Source organism: Mustelus asterias, chromosome 11 (assembly GCF_964213995.1).
Source record: "Mustelus asterias chromosome 11, sMusAst1.hap1.1, whole genome shotgun sequence".
NCBI classification, from domain to species: Eukaryota; Metazoa; Chordata; class Chondrichthyes; order Carcharhiniformes; family Triakidae; genus Mustelus; species Mustelus asterias.
Window position 1 is genome coordinate 63674987 of NC_135811.1, and position 21642 is coordinate 63696628.

At 45.9% G+C, this 21642-nt stretch overlaps 1 protein-coding gene across 1 annotated transcript in view; it reads right to left on the reverse strand.

The window, feature by feature from the left end:
- ddx21 (DEAD (Asp-Glu-Ala-Asp) box helicase 21) overlaps window positions 1–21642 on the reverse strand; it is an 80948-nt gene that overhangs the window by 33571 nt on the left and 25735 nt on the right. The window contains exons 6-8 of the mRNA XM_078223663.1: window positions 17750–17935; window positions 12873–13018; window positions 7059–7208 (exon numbers count right to left, since the gene is read on the reverse strand). Coding sequence (XP_078079789.1) covers window positions 7059–7208; window positions 12873–13018; window positions 17750–17935 — 482 coding nt within the window. The remainder of the gene's footprint in view (window positions 1–7058; window positions 7209–12872; window positions 13019–17749; window positions 17936–21642) is intronic.

Below are 21642 nucleotides of genomic sequence, written 5' to 3' on the forward strand. Positions count from 1 at the left end.
TAAAATGGACTGGTTAGTGACTGACAGCATGGTTTTGTACGAGGAGGTCACTCACTTGATGAAGGAGCAGTGCTCCAAAAGCTCATGATACCAAATAAACTGTTGGACTTTAACCTGGTGTTGTGAGACTTCTTACTAATAATTGATGAGGGAAGGGCTGTGGATGTAGTTTATATGGACTTTAGCAAGGCGTTTGACAAGGTTTCATATGGCAGACTAGTACAAAAACTAAAAGCACATGGGATTCGGGGTGGACTGGCTAGATGGATACAGAACAGGCTTGGTTATAGAAGACAGAGAGTAGTGATGGAAGGGTGTTTTTCAGAATGGAGATCTGCAGCTAGTGGTGTTCCGCAGGGATCAGTGCTGGCACCTCTGTTGTTTATAGTATATATAAATAATCTAGAGGAAAATGTGGGTGGTCTGATTAATAAGTTTGCGGATGACACGAAGATTGCTGGAGTTGCTGATAGGGCTGGGGATTGTCAGCGGATACAACAGGATATAGATAGATTGGAGACTTGAGCACAGAAATGGCAGATGGAGTTTAATCCAGAAAATGCGAGGTGATGCATTTGGGAGGATCAAATTTAGGTGTGAAATATACTGTAAATGGCAGAACCCTTAAGAACATTAACATACAGAGGGATGTAGGCGTGCAGGTCCACAGTTCCCTAAAAGTGGCATATGGCATGCTTGCCTTCATCAGCCAGGGCATTGAGTACAAGAGTTGGAAAATCATGTTGCAGCTATATAAAATCTTGGTTAGGCCGCATTTGGAGTATTGCTTGCAGTTCTGGTCACCAGAAGGAAGCTTTGGAGAGACTGCAAAGGTTCACCAGGATGCTGCTTGGTCTTGAGGGTGTTGGCTATGGGGAGACGTTAAATAAACTAGGATTGTTTTCACTGAAAAGACAGAGGCTGAGGGGAGACCTGATAGAGATCTACAAAATTATGAGAGGCGTGTACAGGGTAGTCAGAGACTTTTTCCAAGGGTGGAAGTGTCAGTTACAAGTGGGCACAGGTTCAAGGTGAGAGGAGGAATGTTTAAGGGAGATTGATCCACTGGAGCAAGCTGAGAGGGGTGATTGAAAAGCAGCAGTGCTGGTAAGAGATTAATTGGATTAATTGAATTGTTTATTTATTTAATTAGTCAGCTAGTGTGTGTATTTTTTTTGGCCTTTACTTTAACAGCAGTTTTTCAAGTTTAAAGTGAAAACTAGAAGTGGGCAGCAAAGGAGTCTGGGAAGGGTTTTTTAAGCGCGTGAAGTATAAAAGGTAGGCTGCAGTATACAGCGGGCAGCGTCGGGAGTGGGCAGTGGAGTGTGTGGGAAGCAGAGTGTGAGCTATAAGACTTTGGCTCACAGGGCTTGAGTGAATGGGAAGCAGAGTGTGAGCTATAAGACTTTGGCTCACAGGGCTTGAGTGTGTGGGAAGCAGAGTGTGAGCTATAAGACTTTGGCTCACAGGGCTTGAGTGTGTGGGAAGCAGAGTGTGAGCTATAAGACTTTGGCTCACAGGGCTTGAGTGTGTGGGAAGCAGAGTGTGAGCTATAAGACTTTGGCTCACAGGGCTTAGGCAGAAAGGGCGAGTAGGGGTGAGTTTGAATTCATTTTTGCACTTTCTACCTGGTACTGGCAAGGTATCTAGAGGGGATGGGTGTGCAGGCAGTGCAATGTTCCTCTTGCACTATGTTTGAGGTGAGGGACGACGACAGTGTCCCTACTGATTACACCTGTGGGAAGTGCACCCATCTGCAGCTCCTCCAAAACCGTGTTAGGGAACTGGAGCTGGAGTTGGATGAACTTAGGATCATCAGGGACGCAGAGATGGCCATAGACACAAGCTTTAGGAATACAGTTACTCCGAGGATTGAAAACAGATGGGTGACGGTGAGAGGGGCTGGGAGGAAGCAGTCCGTGCAGGGATCCCCGGTGGTCGTTCCCCTTAGCAACAAGTATTCCGCTTTGGATACGGTTGAGGGGGATGACATACCAGTGGGGAGCCGCAGTGAGAGGATCTCCAGCACTGTGTCCGTCTCTGTGGCTCGGGAGGGAAAGGGGGAGAGCGGGAGGGCGATAGTTATTGGGGACTCGTTAGTTAGAGGGATAGATAGGAGGTTCTGTGGCAGCAAAAGAGACTCACGGATGGTATGTTGCCTACCGGATGCCAAGGTCCGTGATGTCTCAGACCGTGTTTTCCAGATTCTGAAGGGGGAGGGGAAACAGTCACAAGTCGTGGTGCACATTGGTACCAATGACATAGGTAAGAGAAGGAACGGGGATTTAAAGCAGGAATTTCTGGAGCTGGGCTGGAAGCTGAGAGCCAAGACGAAACATGTGGTCATCTCTGGTACGTTGCCGGTACCACGTGATAGCGAGTTGAGGAACAGGGAGAGAGTGCAGTTAAATATGTGGTTGCAGGGATGGTGTAGGAGGGAGGGTTTCAGATACGTGGATAATTGGAACACGTTCTGGGGAAGGTGGGACCTGTACAAACAGGACGGGGTGCACCTGAACCAGAGGGGCACCAATATCCTCGGAGGGAAATTTGTTACGGCTCTTCAGGGGGGTTTAAACTAATTTGTCAGGGGAGTGGGAAAGGGAGTTGTAGTCCAGAAGTCAGTGAGGGTGGTGAGGTATTGGGGAAGGTATCAGGGTCAAGGGTGGGTACTGGTAGACAGGAAGGTGGGTTGAAGTGTGTCTACTTCAATGCAAGGAGCATCCGGAACAAGGTAGATGAACTTGGGGCGTGGATTGGTACTTGGGACTACGATGTTGTGGCCATTACGGAGACGTGGGTAGAACAAGGACAGGAATGGTTGTTGGACGTTCCGGGGTATAGATGTTTCAGTAAGTGTAGGGAAGCTGGTAAAAGAGGTGGAGGAGTGGCATTGTTAATCAAGGATAGTTTAACGGCTGCGGAAAGGCACTTCGTGGGGGATCTGCACACTGAGGTAATATGGGCTGAAGTTAGAAATAGGAAAGGAGCGGTCACGTTGCTAGGAGTTTACTATAGGCCCCCAAATAGTAATAGAGATGTGGAGGAAGAAATTGCTAAGCAGATTATGGATATGTGTGGGGGTCACAGGGTAGTTGTCATGGGGGACTTTAACTTTCCAAATATTGATTGGAACCTTTGTAGGTCAAATAGTTTGGATGGGGCAGTTTTTGTGCAGTGTGTGCGGGAGGGTTTCCTGACACAATATGTGGATGGGCCGACAAGAGGTGAGGCCACATTGGATTTGGTACTGGGAAATGAACCGGGCCAAGTGTTAGATTTGGTTGTGGGAGAGCAATTTGGAGATAGTGACCACAATTCGGTGTCTTTTGTTATTGCAATGGAGAGGGATAGGGCCGTACGGCAGGGCAAGGTTTACAATTGGGGGAGGGGTAATTATGATGCGATTAGGCAAGAATTAGGGGGCATAAGTTGGGAACAGAAACTGTCAGAGAAAGGAACTAATGAAAAGTGGAATGTTTTCAAGGAACAAATACTGGATGTCCTTGATAGGTATGTTCCTGTCAGGCAGGGAGGAAATGGCCGAGTGAGGGAACCATGGTTCACAAAAGAGGTGGAATGTCTTGTGAAAAGGAAGAGGGAAGCTTATGTCGGGATGAGGAAACAAGGTTCAGATGGCTCGATTGAGGGTTACAAGTTAGCAAGGAATGAGCTGAAAAAGGGGCTTAGGAGAGCTAGGAGGGGACATGAGAAGTCCTTGGCGGGTCGGATCAAGGAAAACCCCAAGGCTTTTTACTCTTATGTGAGGAATAAAAGAATGACCAGGGTGAGGTTAGGGCCGGTCAAGGACAGTAGTGGGAACTTGTGTATGGAGTCAGTAGAGATAGGCGAGGTGATGAATGAATACTTTTCTTCAGTGTTCACCAAGGAGAGGGGCCATGTTTTTGAGGAAGAGAAGGTGTTACAGGCTAATAGGCTGGAGGAAATAGATGTTCGGAGGGAGGATGTCTTGGCAGTTTTGAATAAACTGAAGGTCGATAAGTCCCCTGGGCCTGATGAAATGTATCCTAGGATTCTTTGGGAGGCAAGGGATGAGATTGCAGAGCCTTTGGCGTTGATCTTTGGGTCCTCGCTGTCCACGGGGATGGTGCCAGAGGACTGGAGAATGGCGAATGTTGTTCCTCTGTTTAAGAAAGGGAATAGAAATGACCCTGGTAATTATAGACCGGTTAGTCTTACTTCGGTGGTTGGTAAATTGATGGAAAGGGTCCTTAGGGATGGGATTTACGACCATTTAGAAAGATGCGGATTAATCCGAGATAGTCAGCACGGATTCGTGAAGGGCAAGTCGTGCCTCACAAATTTGATAGAATTTTTTGAGGAGGTAACTAAGTGTGTTGATGAAGGTAGGGCAGTTGATGTCATATACATGGATTTTAGTAAGGCTTTTGATAAGGTCCCCCATGGTCGGCTTATGATGAAAGTGAGGAGGTGTGGGATAGAGGGAAAGTTGGCCGATTGGATGGGCAACTGGCTGTCTGACCGAAGACAGAGGGTGGTGGTCGATGGAAAATTTTCGGATTGGAGGCAGGTTGCTAGCGGTGTGCCGCAGGGATCAGTGCTTGGTCCTCTGCTCTTTGTGATTTTTATTAATGACTTAGAGGAGGGGGCTGAAGGGTGGATCAGTAAATTTGCTGATGACACCAAGATTGGTGGAGTAGTGGATGAGGTGGAGGGCTGTTGTAGGCTGCAAAGAGACATAGATAGGATGCAAAGCTGGGCTGAAAAATGGCAAATGGAGTTTAACCCTGATAAATGTGAGGTGATTCATTTTGGTAGGACAAATTTAAATGTGGATTACAGGGTCAAAGGTAGGGTTCTGAAGACTGTGGAGGAACAGAGAGATCTTGGGGTCCATATCCACAGATCTCTAAAGGTTGCCACTCAAGTGGATAGAGCTGTGAAGAAGGCCTGTAGTGTGTTAGCTTTTATTAACAGGGGGTTGGAGTTTAAGAGCCGTGGGGTTATGCTGCAACTGTACAGGACCTTGGTGAGACCACATTTGGAATATTGTGTGCAGTTCTGGTCACCTCACTATAGGAAGGATGTGGAAGCGCTGGAAGGAGTGCAGAGGAGATTTACCAGGATGCTGCCTGGTTTGGAGGGTAGGTCATATGAGGAAAGGTTGAGGGAGCTAGGGCTATTCTCTCTGGAGCGGAGGAGGCTGAGGGGAGACTTGATAGAGGTGTATAAAATGATGAAGGGGATAGATAGAGTGAACGTTCAAAGACTATTTCCTCGGGTGGATGGAGCTATTACAAGGGGGCATAACTATAGGGTTCGTGGTGGGAGATACAGGACGGATATCAGAGGTAGGTTCTTCACGCAGAGAGTGGTTGGGGTGTGGAATGGGCTGCCTGCAGTGATAGTGGAGTCAGACACTTTAGAAACATTTAAGCGGTTATTGGATAGGCACATGGAGCACACCAGGATGATAGGGAGTGGGATAGCTTGATCTTGGTTTCAGATAAAGCTCGGCACAACATCGTGGGCCGAAGGGCCTGTTCTGTGCTGTACTGTTCTATGTTCTATGAGATGTGCAGAGCAAGTCTTTCACACAGAGAGTGGTGGGTGCCTGGAACACGCTGCCAGAGGTGGGCGAAGCAGGCACATTAGCAACATTTAAGAGGCATCTGGATGGGTCCATGAATAGGGAGGGAATAGAGGGATGCGGGCCGAGTAAGGGCAGAAGTTTTTTTTAGTTTAGTTAGGACATCATGATCGGCACAGGTTTGGAGGGCCGAAGGGCCTGTTCATGTGCTGCACTGTTCTTTGTTCTCTGAGTATTTCTTAAATGGTGAGAGGCGAGGGAGTGTTGAACTTCAAAGGGGCTTCGGTGTCCTTGCTCATGAGTCACTGAAAGTTAACATGCAGGCACAACTAGCAATGAAGACAAATGGTATGTCGGCCTTTATTACAAGAGGATTTGAGTATAGGAGTAAAGGTGCCTTACTGCAGTGATGTAGAGCCTTTGTGAGACTGCACCTGGAGTATTGTGTGCACTTTTGGTCTCCTTACCTACAGAAACATACACATGCCATAGAGGGAGTACAAGAAAGGCTCACCAAACTACTTCCTGGATTGAGGGATTGTCCTATGAGGAAGGATTAAACAGGCTGAACTTTTATTCTCTGAAGTTTAGAAGAATGAGAGGTGATCTCATTCAAACATACAAAATTCTTAGAGATTGACATGGTAGATACAGGAAGGATGTTTCCCCAGGCAGATGGATGGGTGTGAGATGAGAAGGAATTTCTTCACTCAGAGGCTGGTGAATCTTTAGAATTCTCTACCCCAGAGGGCTGTGAAAACTCTGTTGTTGAATACATTCAAGATTGAGACTGAGATTTCCACATATTAAAAACATGGAGATAGGACAGGAGAATGCTGTTGAAATACAAGATCAGCCATGAATGATCTCATTGAATGGCAGAGCGGGCTAGAAGGGCTGAATGGCCTGTTCCTATTTTTTTAATTCATTCGTGAGACATGGGTGTCGCTGGCTGGGCAGCATTTATTGCCCATCCCTAGTTGTCCGAGGGCAGTTGAGAGTCAACCACATTGCTGTGGCTCTGGAGTCACATGTAGGCCAGACTGGATAAGGGCGGCAGATTTCCTTCCCTAAAGGACATTAGTGAACCAGATGGGTTTTTCCGACAATTGACAATGGTTTCATGATCATCAGTAGATTCTCAATTCCAGATATTTTTATTGAATTCAAATTCCACCATCCTCCGTAGGTTTCGAACCCAGGTACCCAGAACATTAGCCGAGTTTCTGGATTAATAGTCTAGCGATAATACCAGTAAGCCATTGCCTCATTTCTTATATTATTAAAAACACTGCTAGCATAATCATCAGAATGGGGAGGAAGGTTTATTACACGGTAAACAGCATGAACCCCGAGCAAAGGTGGGTACATGTCTGTTAGTGTATTATACTGGGGTACAATGCTGGTTACGTACGGGTCTGTTGCTATATAACACAATATATAAACTTGGAAGGAAGTGCAGTGAAGCTAGAAGAGAATGTAGTACCTGTTTTATTGAGGTATTAATCACCAGCTCATTTACTTCCCTCTTTGTTTCACAGAAAATGATAGTTCGTCCTTGACTGCCGCTGTATACCTGGATGACATCACCGATTACTGCCGCTCGCTGTGACCAATGGCATTCTATGGCCAAATGCTGGTGGAGGAGACAAAATAAAACAAATTGAAGGATTTTGGCTGTGGATTCTACTCCTCAGTTGAGACCTGAACCAAAGAATGTGAGCAGATGTTGAATCCAGTGATAAAGGAACCAATATCACGCAGGTAGACTTTTCAATAAATCCAATTACAGGCCTATAGAAGTTTCATACTGTGTACTAACGCAACTAGCAAGTGTGTCCAAACAACATGGGAAGTGTTCTCAGGCCGAGCTCTGTGTCATTGTTAAAAATTGAGATCGAAGTGACCTACTTGATCCAAGTCAGCTAAAAACCTTCTGACAACACTGTTGTGAACACTGTCAGTCTAAGGAATGAGTATTCTCATGAAGCACCAGAGAGATCAGAGGGGAAAGAACTAAAGTCTGATTTTTTTCCTTTGGTGGCACTTGACATGACATCCCACTGGGAAGGAATTTCCACCAATTGCTTTTCATTCAAAGATCAAGCGACAGCTCATTAGTCAAAGCAACCATTGGCCAAGCATGGCTCTTGCTCCCTGGGAAACTGGACCACTCTGGATTGGGCTTGTCTGAATCCCCAAATTCCTGGATAACAATTCTCCTTTAAATCTGCTGGTCCTAACCCTGGACCCCCCCCCCCGCCCCCCCCCCCCGAACTGGACTAACCACGGTAAAAGCGGACCAAGGTTTTCCCATTCTGCCCATACCCTTCAGGTACTCCCTGGGCAGTGCCGGTTTAATCTGACATCAACACAATACAAAAAAGGATTTTTGCACATAACAATCAACCAGAGGCAGCAAACTGAAACCAGTGTGTTTAATATTCTTCTTCAGGTTGAGTTTGAAGCTTATGAGCTGTAGGATATTAGGCATAGCAATGGGTTTGGCTCTTTGATTAAATACATCTGGGCCAGTTACAATTTCTGAATGGTTCAGAATTTTCTAGATCAAGTACATTTCCAACTGAATACTAAACTAGTTATTGATAGATGTAGTTCTGAGGAATAAAGTGCACCAAGTGTCAGTTTATCCTTTATGTTGTCTATGGAAAAGGACGAGGAGCAATCCTGAATTAAAGCAAATAATTAATTGAAGGAGGCCCAATTTCAATGGAGTGAGAGTGGATTTGGCTTGGATAATTTTTTTAAATCTTTCATGGGATGAAGACGACACTGGCTAGGGAAGCATTTTTTACCCATCCTGAATTACCCTTCATAAAATGGTGACAAGCTGCTATCTCATAAGAAATAGGAGCAGGAATCGGCCATCTAGCCCCTCGAGCCTGCCGCGCCATTCAATAAGATCATGGCTGATCTGAAGTGGATCAGTTCCACTTACCCGCCTGATCCCTATAACCCCTAATTCCCTTACCGATCAGGAATCCATCTATCCGTGATTTAAACATATTCAACGAGGTAGCCTCCACCACTTCAGTGGACAGAGAATTCCAGAGATTCACCACCCTCTGAGAGAAGAAGTTCCTCCTCAACTCTGTCCTAAACTGACCCCCCTTTATTTTGAGGCTGTGCCCTCGAGTTCTAGCTTCCTTTCTAAGTGGAAAGAATCTCTCCACTTCTACCCTATCCAGCCCCTTCTTATCTTATAGGTCTCTATAAGATCCTCCCTCAGCCTTCTAAATTCCAACGAGTACAAACCCAATCTGCTCAGTCTCTCCTCATAATCAACGCCCCTCATCTCTGGTATCAACCTGGTGAACCTTCTCTGCACTCCCTCCAAGGCCAATATATCCTTCCGCAAATAAGGGGACCAATACTGCACACAGTATTCCAGCTGCGGCCTCACCAATGCCCTGTACAGATGCAGCAAGACATCTCTGTTTTTATATTCTATCCCCCTTGCGATATAGGCCAACATCCCATTTGCCTTCTTGATCACCTGTTGTACCTGCAGACTGGGTTTTTGCGTCTCATGCACAAGGACCCCCAGGTCCCTTTGCACAGTAGCATGTTGTAATTTTTTTCCATTTAGATAATAATCCAATTTGCTATTATTTCTTCCAAAGTGAATAACCTCGCATTTGTCAACGTTATACTTCATCTGCCAGATCCTCGCCCACTCACTCAGCCTGTCCAAATCTCTCTGCAGACCTTCTACGCCCTCTACACGATTCACTTTTCCACTTATCTTTGTGTCGTCTGCAAACTTTGTTACCCTACACTCAGTCCCCTCCTCCAGATCGTCTATATAAATGGTAAATAGTTGAGGCCCCAGTACTGATCCCTGCGGCACGCCACTAGTTACCTTCTGCCAACCAGAAAAGCACCCATTTATTCCGACTCTCTGCTTCCTGTCGGATAGCCAATCCCCAATCCACGCTAACACCCTACCCCCAACTCCGTGTGACCCAATCTTCTTCAGCAACCTTTTGTGAGGCACCTTATCAAACGCCTTTTGGAAATCCAAAAACACCGCATCCACCGGTTCCCCTCCGTCAACCGCACTAGTCACCTCTTCATAAAAATCCAACAAGTTCGTCAAGCACGACTTTCCCCTCATGAATCCATGCTGCGTCTGCTTAATCGAACCGATGGACTGCTATTTCTTCTTTAATGATGGATTCCAGCATTTTCCCAACTACTGACGTTAAGCTAACCGGCCTGTAGTTACCCGCCTTTCGTCTATTTCCTTTTTTAAACAGCGGCGTAACATTAGCCGTTTTCCAATCCACCGGCACTACCCCAGAATCCAACGAATTTTGATAAATAACCACTAACGCATCTGCTATTACCTCTGACATTTCTTTCAGTACCCTGGGATGCATTCCATCCGGGCCCGGGGACTTGTCCACCTTCAGTCCCGTTAGTCTACCAAGCACTGCCTCCCTGGTAACATTAATTGTATTGAGTACCTCTCCTCCTACCAACCCTCTATCGTTAATATTCGGTAAACTATTTGTGTCTTCCACCGTGAAGACCGACACAAAAAACGTATTTAAAGTTTCAGCCATTTCCTCATTTCCCACTATTAAATCCCCCTCTCATCCTCCAAGGGTCCAACATTCACTCTTGCCACTCTATTCCTTTTTATATATTTGTAAAAGCTTTTACTATCATTTTTTATATTTAGAGCTAGCTTAGCTTCATAACCTATCTTTCCTTTCTTTATCGCTTTCTTAGTCGTTCTTTGTTGTTTCTTAAAGTTTTCCCAATCTTCCGATTCTCCACTATTTTTGGCCACTCTGTACGCATCGGTCTTTAATTTAATACTCTCCTTAATTTCCTTCGTTATCCACGGCTAGTTATCCCTTTTCTTACAGTCCTTCTTTATCACCGGAATATATTGTTGCTGAGTACTGAAAAGGATCTCCTTAAAAATCCTCCACTGTTCCTCAGCTGTCCTACCTACCAGTCTGCTCTCCCAGTCCACCTTAGCCAATTCAGCCCTCATCCTATCGTACTTCCCTTTGTTCAAACGGAGGACACTGGTATGGGACCCTACTTTCTCCTCTTCCATTTGTATCAGAAATTCGACCATATTGTGATCACTTGACCCAAGAGGGTCCTTCACAAGAACATCCTTAATTCTACCTACCTCGTTACACATTACCAGATCTAAGATAACTCGTTCCCTCAAACCATTAGTCTGTGTGTAGGTACAGCCGCAGTACTGTTAGGAAGGGACTTTGAGGATTTAGACCCAGTGACCATGAAGAAACAGTGGTATAGTTCCAAGTCATAATCTCAGAGTTTTACAGAGCAGGAATAGGCCCTTCAGCCCATTGTGCCTGTACTGGCCATCAAGCAACTATCTATTCGAATCCAATTTTTCCAGCACTTGGTCTGTGGCATTTTAAGTGCTCATCTAAAAGTTTCTTAAATATTGCGAGTGTTACCACCCTTTCAGGCAGTGAGTTCCAGATTCCCACCACCCTTTGGGTGAATTTTTTCCTGAAATCTCCTGCTCTGACCTTAAATCGATCCCTCCTGGTTATTGACCCCTCTGCTAAGGGGAAAAGTTTCTTCCTATCCATCCTATGCCCCTCATGATTTTGTACACCTCTATCAGGTCCCCCTTCAGCCTTCTCTACTCTAAGGAGAACAACCCCAGCCTAACCAGCCTCTCTTTATAGCTGAAACACTCCAGCCCAGGCAACTTCCTGGTGAATCTCCTCTGCATCCTTTCTGGTGCAATCACATCCTTCCTATAGTGTGGTGACCATATCTGTACACAATGCTCTGGCTGTACCCTAATGAGCAGTTTATACAGCTCCATCATAACCTCCCTGCTCATATATTGTATGTCTTGGCTAAAAAGGCAAATATCCCATACACCTTCTTAATCACCGTATCTACTTATCTGCTGTCTTCAAGATTTTTGGACACGCATCCCAAGATCCCTCTGGTCCTCTGTACGTCCTAGCTTCCTACTGTTCATTGTGTATTCCCTTGCATTGTTAGTGCTCCCAAAGTGAATCACCTCACACTTTTCAGGGATAATTTCCATTTGCTGCTCTTCTGCCCAGCTCGTCTATCTCATCCTGGAATTCGAGCCTTTCCTCCTCGCTATTTACCACACCACCAATTTTTGTGTCATCTGCAAACTTAATGATCATACCCCCACATTCATGTCTAGATCATAAATGTACATTAATGTAGACTTCAGCCTTACTAAAGTCTATGTAGACTACATCAACTGCACCACCCTCATTTCCACACCTTGTCGTCTCCAATTTTGGTAGGAAGAACAAAGAAAGGCAATTCTTAAAAATGTATTCATGGAATGTGGGCATCGCTGGCTGGGCCAGTATTTACTGTCCATCCCAAATTGCCTTTAAACTGAGTGATACTTAAGAATCATCCACATTACTGAGTCACACGTAGGCCAGACCAGGCAAAGATGACAGATTTCCTTCCCTAAAGGACATTAGTGAACCAGGTGAGCCAATGAATTCACCTGATGAAGACACCTGGGGGTACACGTGCACAAATAGGTTAAGAAAGTAATTAAGAAGGCCTAAGGGATCTTGGACTTTAAAATGAAGCATAGATTACAAAATCAAAGTAAACTTGTAAAAAACACTGCTTCAGTCTGAATTGGATTATTGTGTTCAATTCTGGTCAACGCATTTGAAGACAGATGTGAAAGATTTATAAACGATGCAGAAAGGTAAAAAAATACAAGAATAGTTCCAGGGATGAGGGACTTCAGTTACATGGATAGGTTAGAGAACCCGAAATTGTTCGCCTTAAGAGAAGGTTGAGGAGATTTAATAGAGATGTTAATGAGGGAGCTGGACAGAGTGGGTAGGGAGAAACTGTTACCATTGCAGAAGGGTAAAGGACCAGAGGACATCCATTTAAGTTGGTTGACAACGGAACCAACTGCAATGAGGAAAAGTTTTTTACGCTGCCAGTCGAATGCATTGTGTATAGCAGAGACAGACTTCATTGTGGATTTCAAAAGGGAATTAGAGAAGCATTATGAGAGAAAAAAAGTTGCATGTATAACACACTAAAGCTAGAGATGGGAGGGGGAAGAACAGGGTGGATTAGGTGTGTTACAGCACAGACACAGCAGGCTAGGTGTCCCTTCAACACTCTGAGTTTTTGAATCCATGTAACTACATTTACTGAATTAAATTCAGCAGGAACTCTATCCTGCACCTTCAATTGTGCAAACAGATGTTAATGTTTATAGAACAGAATCATAGAAACTTACCTCAACAGTTGTAGCTGCTCTCTGAGTCCGTTTTCCAATGAGATCGACCTGTTTGTACTGCACTCGCATGTACTTCTTTGCAACTTGGTAAACCCAAGAAGGGCAGGTTGCAGAGAAGAGGAGTGTTTGAGGGTTTTCGTTGGAATCTTATTGAGCGAGCAGTTTGGGGAGAAACAAAGATTACATTTCATCAAGAAGAAGCATTTTGCATTAAAAAGAACAAAAACCACAAGTCAGAAATGTCAGGTCCTGCCCCTCTGCCCCTGCCCGTCTCTCTCTCTCTCTGCCTGTCTCTCTCTCTCTCTGCCTGTCTCTCTCTCTCTCTCTGCCTGTCTCTCTCTCTCTCTGCCTGTCTCTCTCTCTCTCTGCCTGTCTCTCTCTCTCTCTGCCTGTCTCTCTCTCTCGCTGCCTGTCTCTCTCTCTCGCTGCCTGTCTCTCTCTCTCTCTGCCTGTCTCTCTCTCTCTCTGCCTGTCTCTCTCTCTCTCTGCCTGTCTCTCTCTCTCTCTGCCTGTCTCTCTCTCTCTCTGCCTGCCTCTCTCTCTCTCTGCCTCTCTCTCTCTCTCTGCCTCTCTCTCTCTCTCTCTGCCTCTCTCTCTGTCTCTCTCTCTGTGCACGCGTGTTTGAGAGCAAGAGGGTGCATGTGCCCATCTGCCTGTCTGCATGGCTGAGCGTGTGCGCCCAACCCTCACCCTCACTGCCCCACTCCATCACACACACTCATGCAGTGGGTGAGGGAGAGTGAATAAGTTAGCTGCGACTGATAGGTGAAAATAATAATGTTGAGGCTCAGCTGTTTATGCTCAAGATTGAATCAATAGAGTCCCGCATATTAAAAATATCAAGCGTCACATGGATAGTGAGGGAAAATGGTGTTGAATTCGACGATCAGCCATGATCTCATCGACTGGCAGAGTGGGCTTGAAGGCCTAAATGGCCTCCTCCTCCTGTTATGTTTTTATGAAAGGTGGGGTGACATGCTGCTTGTTAGGGTCATTTGTTGTTTGGTGCACACTTCTGTGTGGCTCTGTTAATTTGACCATCAGTACGTTCGTAAAGTTTTGGAAAACATGTGGCACCATTTTTGTTGCTTCCTGCCTGATGAGGCTACATTGACTCTGGTGTGTGACACTGGAGATTCATTAATGATAGGTGATCAGGTGGAAATCTGTTGCTTGTCCTGTTTCTATGGGCAGGGGCAGAGGGGCAGGGGCAGAGGGGCAGGGGCAGAGGGGCAGAGGCAGAGGGGCAGAGGCAGAGGGGCAGAGGCAGAGGGGCAGAGGCAGAGGGGCAGAGGCAGAGGGGCAGAGGCAGAGGGGCAGAGGCAGAGGGGCAGAGGCAGAGGGGCAGAGGCACACACGGACAGACGCACACACGGACAGACGCACACACGGACAGACAGTCAGACAGACAGACAGTCAGACAGACAGACAGACAGTCAGACAGACAGTCAGACAGTCAGACAGACAGTCAGACAGTCAGACAGACAGTCAGACAGAGTCAGTCGGACAGTCAGTCGGACAGTGTCAGTCGGACAGAGTCAGTCGGACAGGCAGTCGGACAGGCAGTCGGACAGGCAGTCGGACAGACAGTCGGACAGACAGTCGGACAGTCAGACGGACAGACAGTCGGACAGACAGTCGGACAGACAGTCGGACAGACAGTCGGACAGACAGTCGGACAGACAGTCGGACAGACAGTCGGACAGACAGTCGGACAGACAGTCGGACAGACAGTCGGACAGACAGTCGGACAGACAGTCAGACAGACAGTCAGACAGACAGTCAGACAGACAGTCAGACAGACAGTCAGACAGACAGTCAGACAGACAGTCAGACAGACAGTCAGACAGACAGTCAGACAGACAGTCAGACAGACAGTCAGACAGACAGTCAGACAGACAGTCAGACAGACAGACAGTCAGACAGACAGTCAGACAGACAGTCAGACAGACAGTCAGACAGACAGTCAGACAGACAGTCAGACAGACAGTCAGACAGACAGTCAGACAGACAGTCAGACAGACAGTCAGACAGACAGTCAGACAGACAGTCAGACAGACAGTCAGACAGACAGTCAGACAGACAGTCAGACAGACAGTCAGACAGACAGTCAGACAGACAGTCAGACAGACAGTCAGACAGACAGTCAGACAGACAGTCAGACAGACAGTCAGACACACAGTCAGACACACAGTCAGACACACAGTCAGACACACAGTCAGACACACAGTCAGACACACAGTCAGACACACAGTCAGACACACAGTCAGACACACAGTCAGACACACAGTCAGACACACAGTCAGACACACAGTCAGACACACAGTCAGACACACAGTCAGACACACAGTCAGACACACAGTCAGACACACAGTCAGACACACAGTCAGACACACAGTCAGACACACAGTCAGACACACAGTCAGACACACAGTCAGACACACAGTCAGACACACAGTCAGACACACAGTCAGACACACAGTCAGACACACAGTCAGACACACAGTCAGACACACAGTCAGACACACAGTCAGACACACAGTCAGACACACAGTCAGACACACAGTCAGACACACAGTCAGACACACAGTCAGACACACAGTCAGACACACAGTCAGACACACAGTCAGACACACAGTCAGACACACAGTCAGACACACAGTCAGACACACAGTCAGACACACAGTCAGACACACAGTCAGACACACAGTCAGACACACAGTCAGACACACAGTCAGACACACAGTCAGACACACAGTCAGACACACAGTCAGACACACAGTCAGACACACAGTCAGACACACAGTCAGACACACAGTCAGACACACAGTCAGACACACAGTCAGACACACAGTCAGACACACAGTCAGACACACAGTCAGACACACAGTCAGACACACAGTCAGACACACAGTCAGACACACAGTCAGACACACAGTCAGACACACAGTCAGACACACAGTCAGACACACAGTCAGACACACAGTCAGACACACAGTCAGACACACAGTCAGACACACAGTCAGACACACAGTCAGACACACAGTCAGACACACAGTCAGACACACAGTCAGACACACAGTCAGACACACAGTCAGACACACAGTCAGACACACAGTCAGACACACAGTCAGACACACAGTCAGACACACAGTCAGACACACAGTCAGACACACAGTCAGACACACAGTCAGACACACAGTCAGACACACAGTCAGACACACAGTCAGACACACAGTCAGACACACAGTCAGACACACAGTCAGACACACAGTCAGACACACAGTCAGACACACAGTCAGACACACAGTCAGACACACAGTCAGAAAGACAGTCAGAAAGACAGTCAGAAAGACACCGTCCTCCACCAGTCACTGTCTCAAAGATAGACTACTCGATTCTAAGGACGTCAAGAAGTATGGGGGGAGCACAGGAGTATGGTGTTGAGACAGGGGATGAGTTCCGATCATTTTGACTGGTGGAGCAGGCTCGAAGGGCCAAATTTCCCACTCTTGCTCCTATTTTCTATGTTACTTGAAGGATCTTAACGCAATTTCATTGAACATTAGTCATTTTGCCTATTCCAAAGTCTTCTAAAGTTTTAATTTGATCAGTAATTATTTAACCTGGGCCTTTGAGTTTATTGCTATTCATCTTATTTATTGCTGTTCTTAATCTTTCAATCTTTGGACAATCCATGTTTTTCTTAATTGTTAGGTATCAGTTGACCTCAAATAAGTCTTGTATGTATTTGCTTCATCTTGTAAGCACTTGGTCCCTTCCCCATGTTTCCCTTTGATGCATCCACCAGATGTACACCCAGCATTTCCTGTGATTTCTTTCAGGTCTTTATGCATTGTTCTTGAGCCTGTGTTTTGACTTTTTTTATTAAAACCAAAAGAAAAGCTGCAGCACAAACAGAAGTCATTTGGTCCATCTTGTCCATGCCAGCCCAAGGACACCCAAGTGCCCTTTCTAATTCCACCTTGCTGCACCCAGCCCATTAACCTGTCGCTTGCAGCAAATCCAGGTACTTTTAAAAAAGGTTTAGAGTCTCTGCCTCCACCAACAACTCAGGCAGCAAAATTCCGGACACCCACCACCCTCTGCGTAAAAAGGTTTTCCCTCATGTCACCTCTACACCTACTGCTAGTTATCTTGAATCTATGTCCGCTGGTTCTAGAATTCTCCACCAAGGGAAACAATTTTATCCTGTCCACTCTATCTCTCCCTCTCATAATTTTGTACGCCTCTATCAAGTCACCTCTCAGCCTTCTTTGTTCCAAGGAAAACCCCAACCTATTCAATTTCTCCTCACAGCTATACTTTTCTAGCCCTGGCACCATTCTTGTAAACCTCCTCTGCCTCTCTCCAGAGTAATTGCATCCTTCCTGTAATGTGTAACAACTGAAGAACAGAAGCTAAAGATTTAAAGTTTATTTATTTGCGTCACAAGTAGGCTTACATTAACACTGCAATGAAGTTACTATGAAAGCCCCCTAGTCATCACACTCCAGCGCCTGTTTGGGTACACTGAGGGAGAATTTAGCGTGGCCAACGCAGCTAACCCGCAGATCTTTCGGACTATGGGAGGAAACAAGAGCACCCAAAGGAAACCCATGTGGGAAGAACGTGCAGACTCCACACAGACAGTGACCCAATCCAGGAATTGAACAAGGATCCCTGGCGCTGAGGCAGCAGTGCTAACCACTGTCACCTTGCTGCCGGGAATTGAACCCAACTGTTAACCACTGTGCCACCTTGTTGCCGGGAATTGAACCCGGCTCCCTGGCGCTGTGAGGCAGCAGTGCTAACCACTGTGCTATCCATATAGAAAGAAAGAAAAATAAAGCTTGTGGAAGAGTGCAATGACCCACCTTTTTTGTACGCCACTTTCAGAATATCCTCCACCTGCTCGGCAAAGCCCATGTCCAGCATCTGATCCACTTCATCCAGGACCACATGTTTCAGTCTAGACAAGTCAATTTTCATGTTCTGAAGATGGTCCCTGATTCTCCCAGGTGTTCCCACCAGAATATCGATGCCATTACGGATGCTGTCCACTAGAAAAAATAATTCAACTGTAACTCCCTCTGTATATTCCATTCAGAACTGGACTAGGAACATTTCTCACACAATCAATTTAGTAATGAAACAACGCCAGGCATCAAACTGTTCAGAGGTCCACAATTAATTAGCCAACAGCACTGTGTATATATCTGCAGCAGTTCAAGAAGGTAGCCTTCCATCACCTTCTCAAGGGCAATTAGAGATGAACAACAAATACTAGCCTTTCCAGTGATGGTCACATCACACAAAAGAATTGTCTATAAAATGAAACCAGTCAGTACACTACAAAAGGGCTGTTTGACTGCCAGCATTGAGTTGAGTGGCTGATGGGGCTGTGTTCCCTGCCTGCTTATTGGAAGGAATCAATGTCAATACTAGAACAGATGGGCCTTGCACAAGGTAGAAAGTGTAATACATTAGACAATGCAGGGGACACTTTATATCTAACCTGTGCTGTACCTGCCCCTAGAGCTTTTAATGGGACAGTATACAAGGTGCTTTACTCTGTATCAAACCTGTTTTGTAGTTGTGGAAGAGTGGAATGATCCACCTTTCTTCTACGTCTCACTTGCAGAATAAACTTGTCATTCACAATTCGCCTTTTCTACCATTTTTCCATAATGTTATGAATGAGTTATCTTCACAGGTTTCCTCCCTCAGCCTCTGGAGGATAACACATTTCGGTGATTCCAACCGACAGCTCAATCCATCTTTTTCTCTCTCCCGAGTCCACCGCCCTTCCATTTCTCCCTCCATGAAATTGTTTTATGATAGAAACCCGACATTTGGCCCATCAAGTCTGCATCGACAACAATCCCACCCAGGCCCTATCTCTCATCCCTGCATATTTAGCCGCTAATCCTGCTAACCTGCACATTCTGGGACACTAAGGGGCGATTTAACCCACACACCTTTGGACTGTAGGTGGAAACCGGAGCACCCAGAGGAAACCCACGCAGACACGGGGAGAACGCACAAACTCCACACAGACAGTGACCCAAGTCAGGAATCGAACCCAGGTGCCTGGAGCTGTGAAGCATCAGTGCTAACCACTGTGCTACTGTGCCGCCCCAAATGCTGCAATCAATCGTATTGTTTATTAACTCAAGGGCATGGGCATCTCTGGCGAGGCAATTGCTGATCAATTTTTTGCATTGCTTTGTACTTTGTCTCTGTCTTCACTGAGGAGAGGGATGATGCAAACATTCTAGTTAAAAAGAGACAACACAGTGACACAGTTGTTAGCACTGCTGCCTCACAGCGACGGGGACCCAGGTTCAATTCTGGCCTCGGATGACTATTTTGCACATTCTCCACGTGTCTGCATGGGTTTCCTCCGGGTGCTCCAGTTTCCTCCCACAGTCCAAAGGTGTGCGGGTTAGGTGGATTGGCCGTGACAAATTGCTCCTCAGTGTCAGGGGAACTAGCTAGGGTAAATACGTGGGGTTACGGGGATAGGGCCTGGGTGGGATTGTGGCCGGTGCAGACTCGATGGGCCAAATGGCCTCCTTCTGCACTGTAGGGATTCTAAGAGGTGTGAAATATTAGATAAAATAAGCATTATGAGATAGATAAGGACCGGCATTCTTGAAGGTGGATAAATCACCAGGGCTGGATGGATTGTATCCCAGAATGTTGAAGGAAGCCAGAAAGGAAATAGCAGAGGCTCGAAGGATCCTCACCAGATACAGGTGAGATCCCAGAGGGTTGGAGGTCTGTGAATGTTGTACCATTATTTAAAAAGTGTGCAAGTGATAGGCCAGAAAATTACAGGCCGGTCAGTCTAACTTTTGGCAAATTATCGGAAACAATTCTGAGAGACAGGATAAACTGTCACTTAGAAAGGCACAGATTGAGCAAGGATAATCAGCATGGTTTTGTTCGGGGAAGGTCATGTCTTACTAATTGAATAGTTTTTTGAGGAAGTAACAAGGAGGATTGATGAGGGTAGTGCAGTGGATGTTGTCCACATCGATTTCAGTTAGCATTTGACAAGGTCCCATAGGCAGACTGGTCAAAAAAATGAGATTTCATGGGATACAGGGGGAGGTGACAGGTAAGATCCAAAATTGCCTCAGTGACAAGAAACAAAGGGAACGAAAAACAATGCTTTCGAGGTATTAAATACAAAAGCAGGGATGTAATGATGGAAATGTATGAAACGCTGGCTGGACCACAGCTGGAGTTCCAGTCACCATATTGCAGGAAGGACATGATTTCTCTGGAGAGAGTGCAGAGGAGGTTTGCAAGAATGTTGCCAATGTTTAAAATTTGCAGCTCTGAGGTGAGATTAGATAGGCTAGGGTCGATGGATGTTTTTGCAAATGGAAAACAGTTTCCAGTGGTGTTCCATAAGGTTCAGTGTTGAGCCCTTGTTGTTTGTTAATATTAATGATTTGGACTTAAATGTGGGTGGCATGATTGGGAACTTTACAGATGACACAAAAATTGGCTGCATTGTTGTTAGCGAAGAGGATAGCTATCAACTCCATCATATCAATGGCTTGGCTGAGTGGACATAGAAGAGGCAAATGGAATTCAAAGCAGAGAAATGTGAGGGAATGCGTTTGGGGAGGGCAAACAAAGCAGGGAATACTCAGTAAACGAGAAGATATTGCAAGGGATTGAGGAATGGGCGGCATGGTAGCACAGTGGTTAGCACTGCTGCTTCACAGCTCCAGGGACCTGGGTTCGATTCCCGGCTCGGGTCACTGTCTGTGTGGAGTTTGCACATTCTCCTCCTGTCTGCGTGGGTTTAGTTTCCTCCCACAGTCCAAAGATGTGCAGGTTAGGTTGATTGGCCACGCTAAAATTGCCCCTTAGTGTCCTGAGATGTGGTCAGCGGGATTAGCGGGTGAATATGAGAGACTGCCTCGGTACAGACTCGATGGGCCAAATGGCCTCTTTCTGCACTGTAGGGTTTCTATGATTTCTATGTCCACAGGTCATTGAAGGTGGCAGGACAGGTGGACATAGTGGTTAAGAAGGCATATGGAATGCTTTCCTTTTTTGGGCAAAGTATTGAATACAAAAGCAGAGATATAATGAATAAATTGTATAAAACACTGGTTAGGCCACAGTCGGAGTTTTGTGTACAGTTCTGGTGACCACATTATAGGAAGGATATAATTGTTTTGAGTGAGTGCAGTGGAGATTTAGGAGACTATTGCCAATGCTTGAAAATTGTAGCTATGAGAGATTGGATAGGTTGTGATGGGAGGGCAAAATAGAATTCTTCGTATGAGGCCCTTCATTTTAGTTTTACTATAATAAGTAGATTAGGTTAAAGTAATTATAAAGTGCCATATACAGTGAGAATTCAATGTGCTTGGAACAAAATATGCAACGGTATTATAAACTGTATAACCACAAATTAACCAAGTATTATAAGCTTAAACTGTATTTTCAATATATACGTATTGTGTGCCTTGGCCAACTCCGTTCTGAATGCAGCATGATGGGAAACAGGCCAAATTCTTTTACTACAATGGAGCACAGAAAGGCAGCTTCTGTTTTCTGATACACAAAAACAAGTTTAAATCATAGGCCTGCTATTTAAGGGAGTAAATTCGTTCATGGGTAGCGAGGCTGGAGCAGTCTCTCAAGCTGATAAAGGCTGTGATGAAGCCCTCGTAAGAACAGGATATGGCGCTCAACTCATCGATCGACAGTTCCGACACACCACAGTGAAAAACCACAC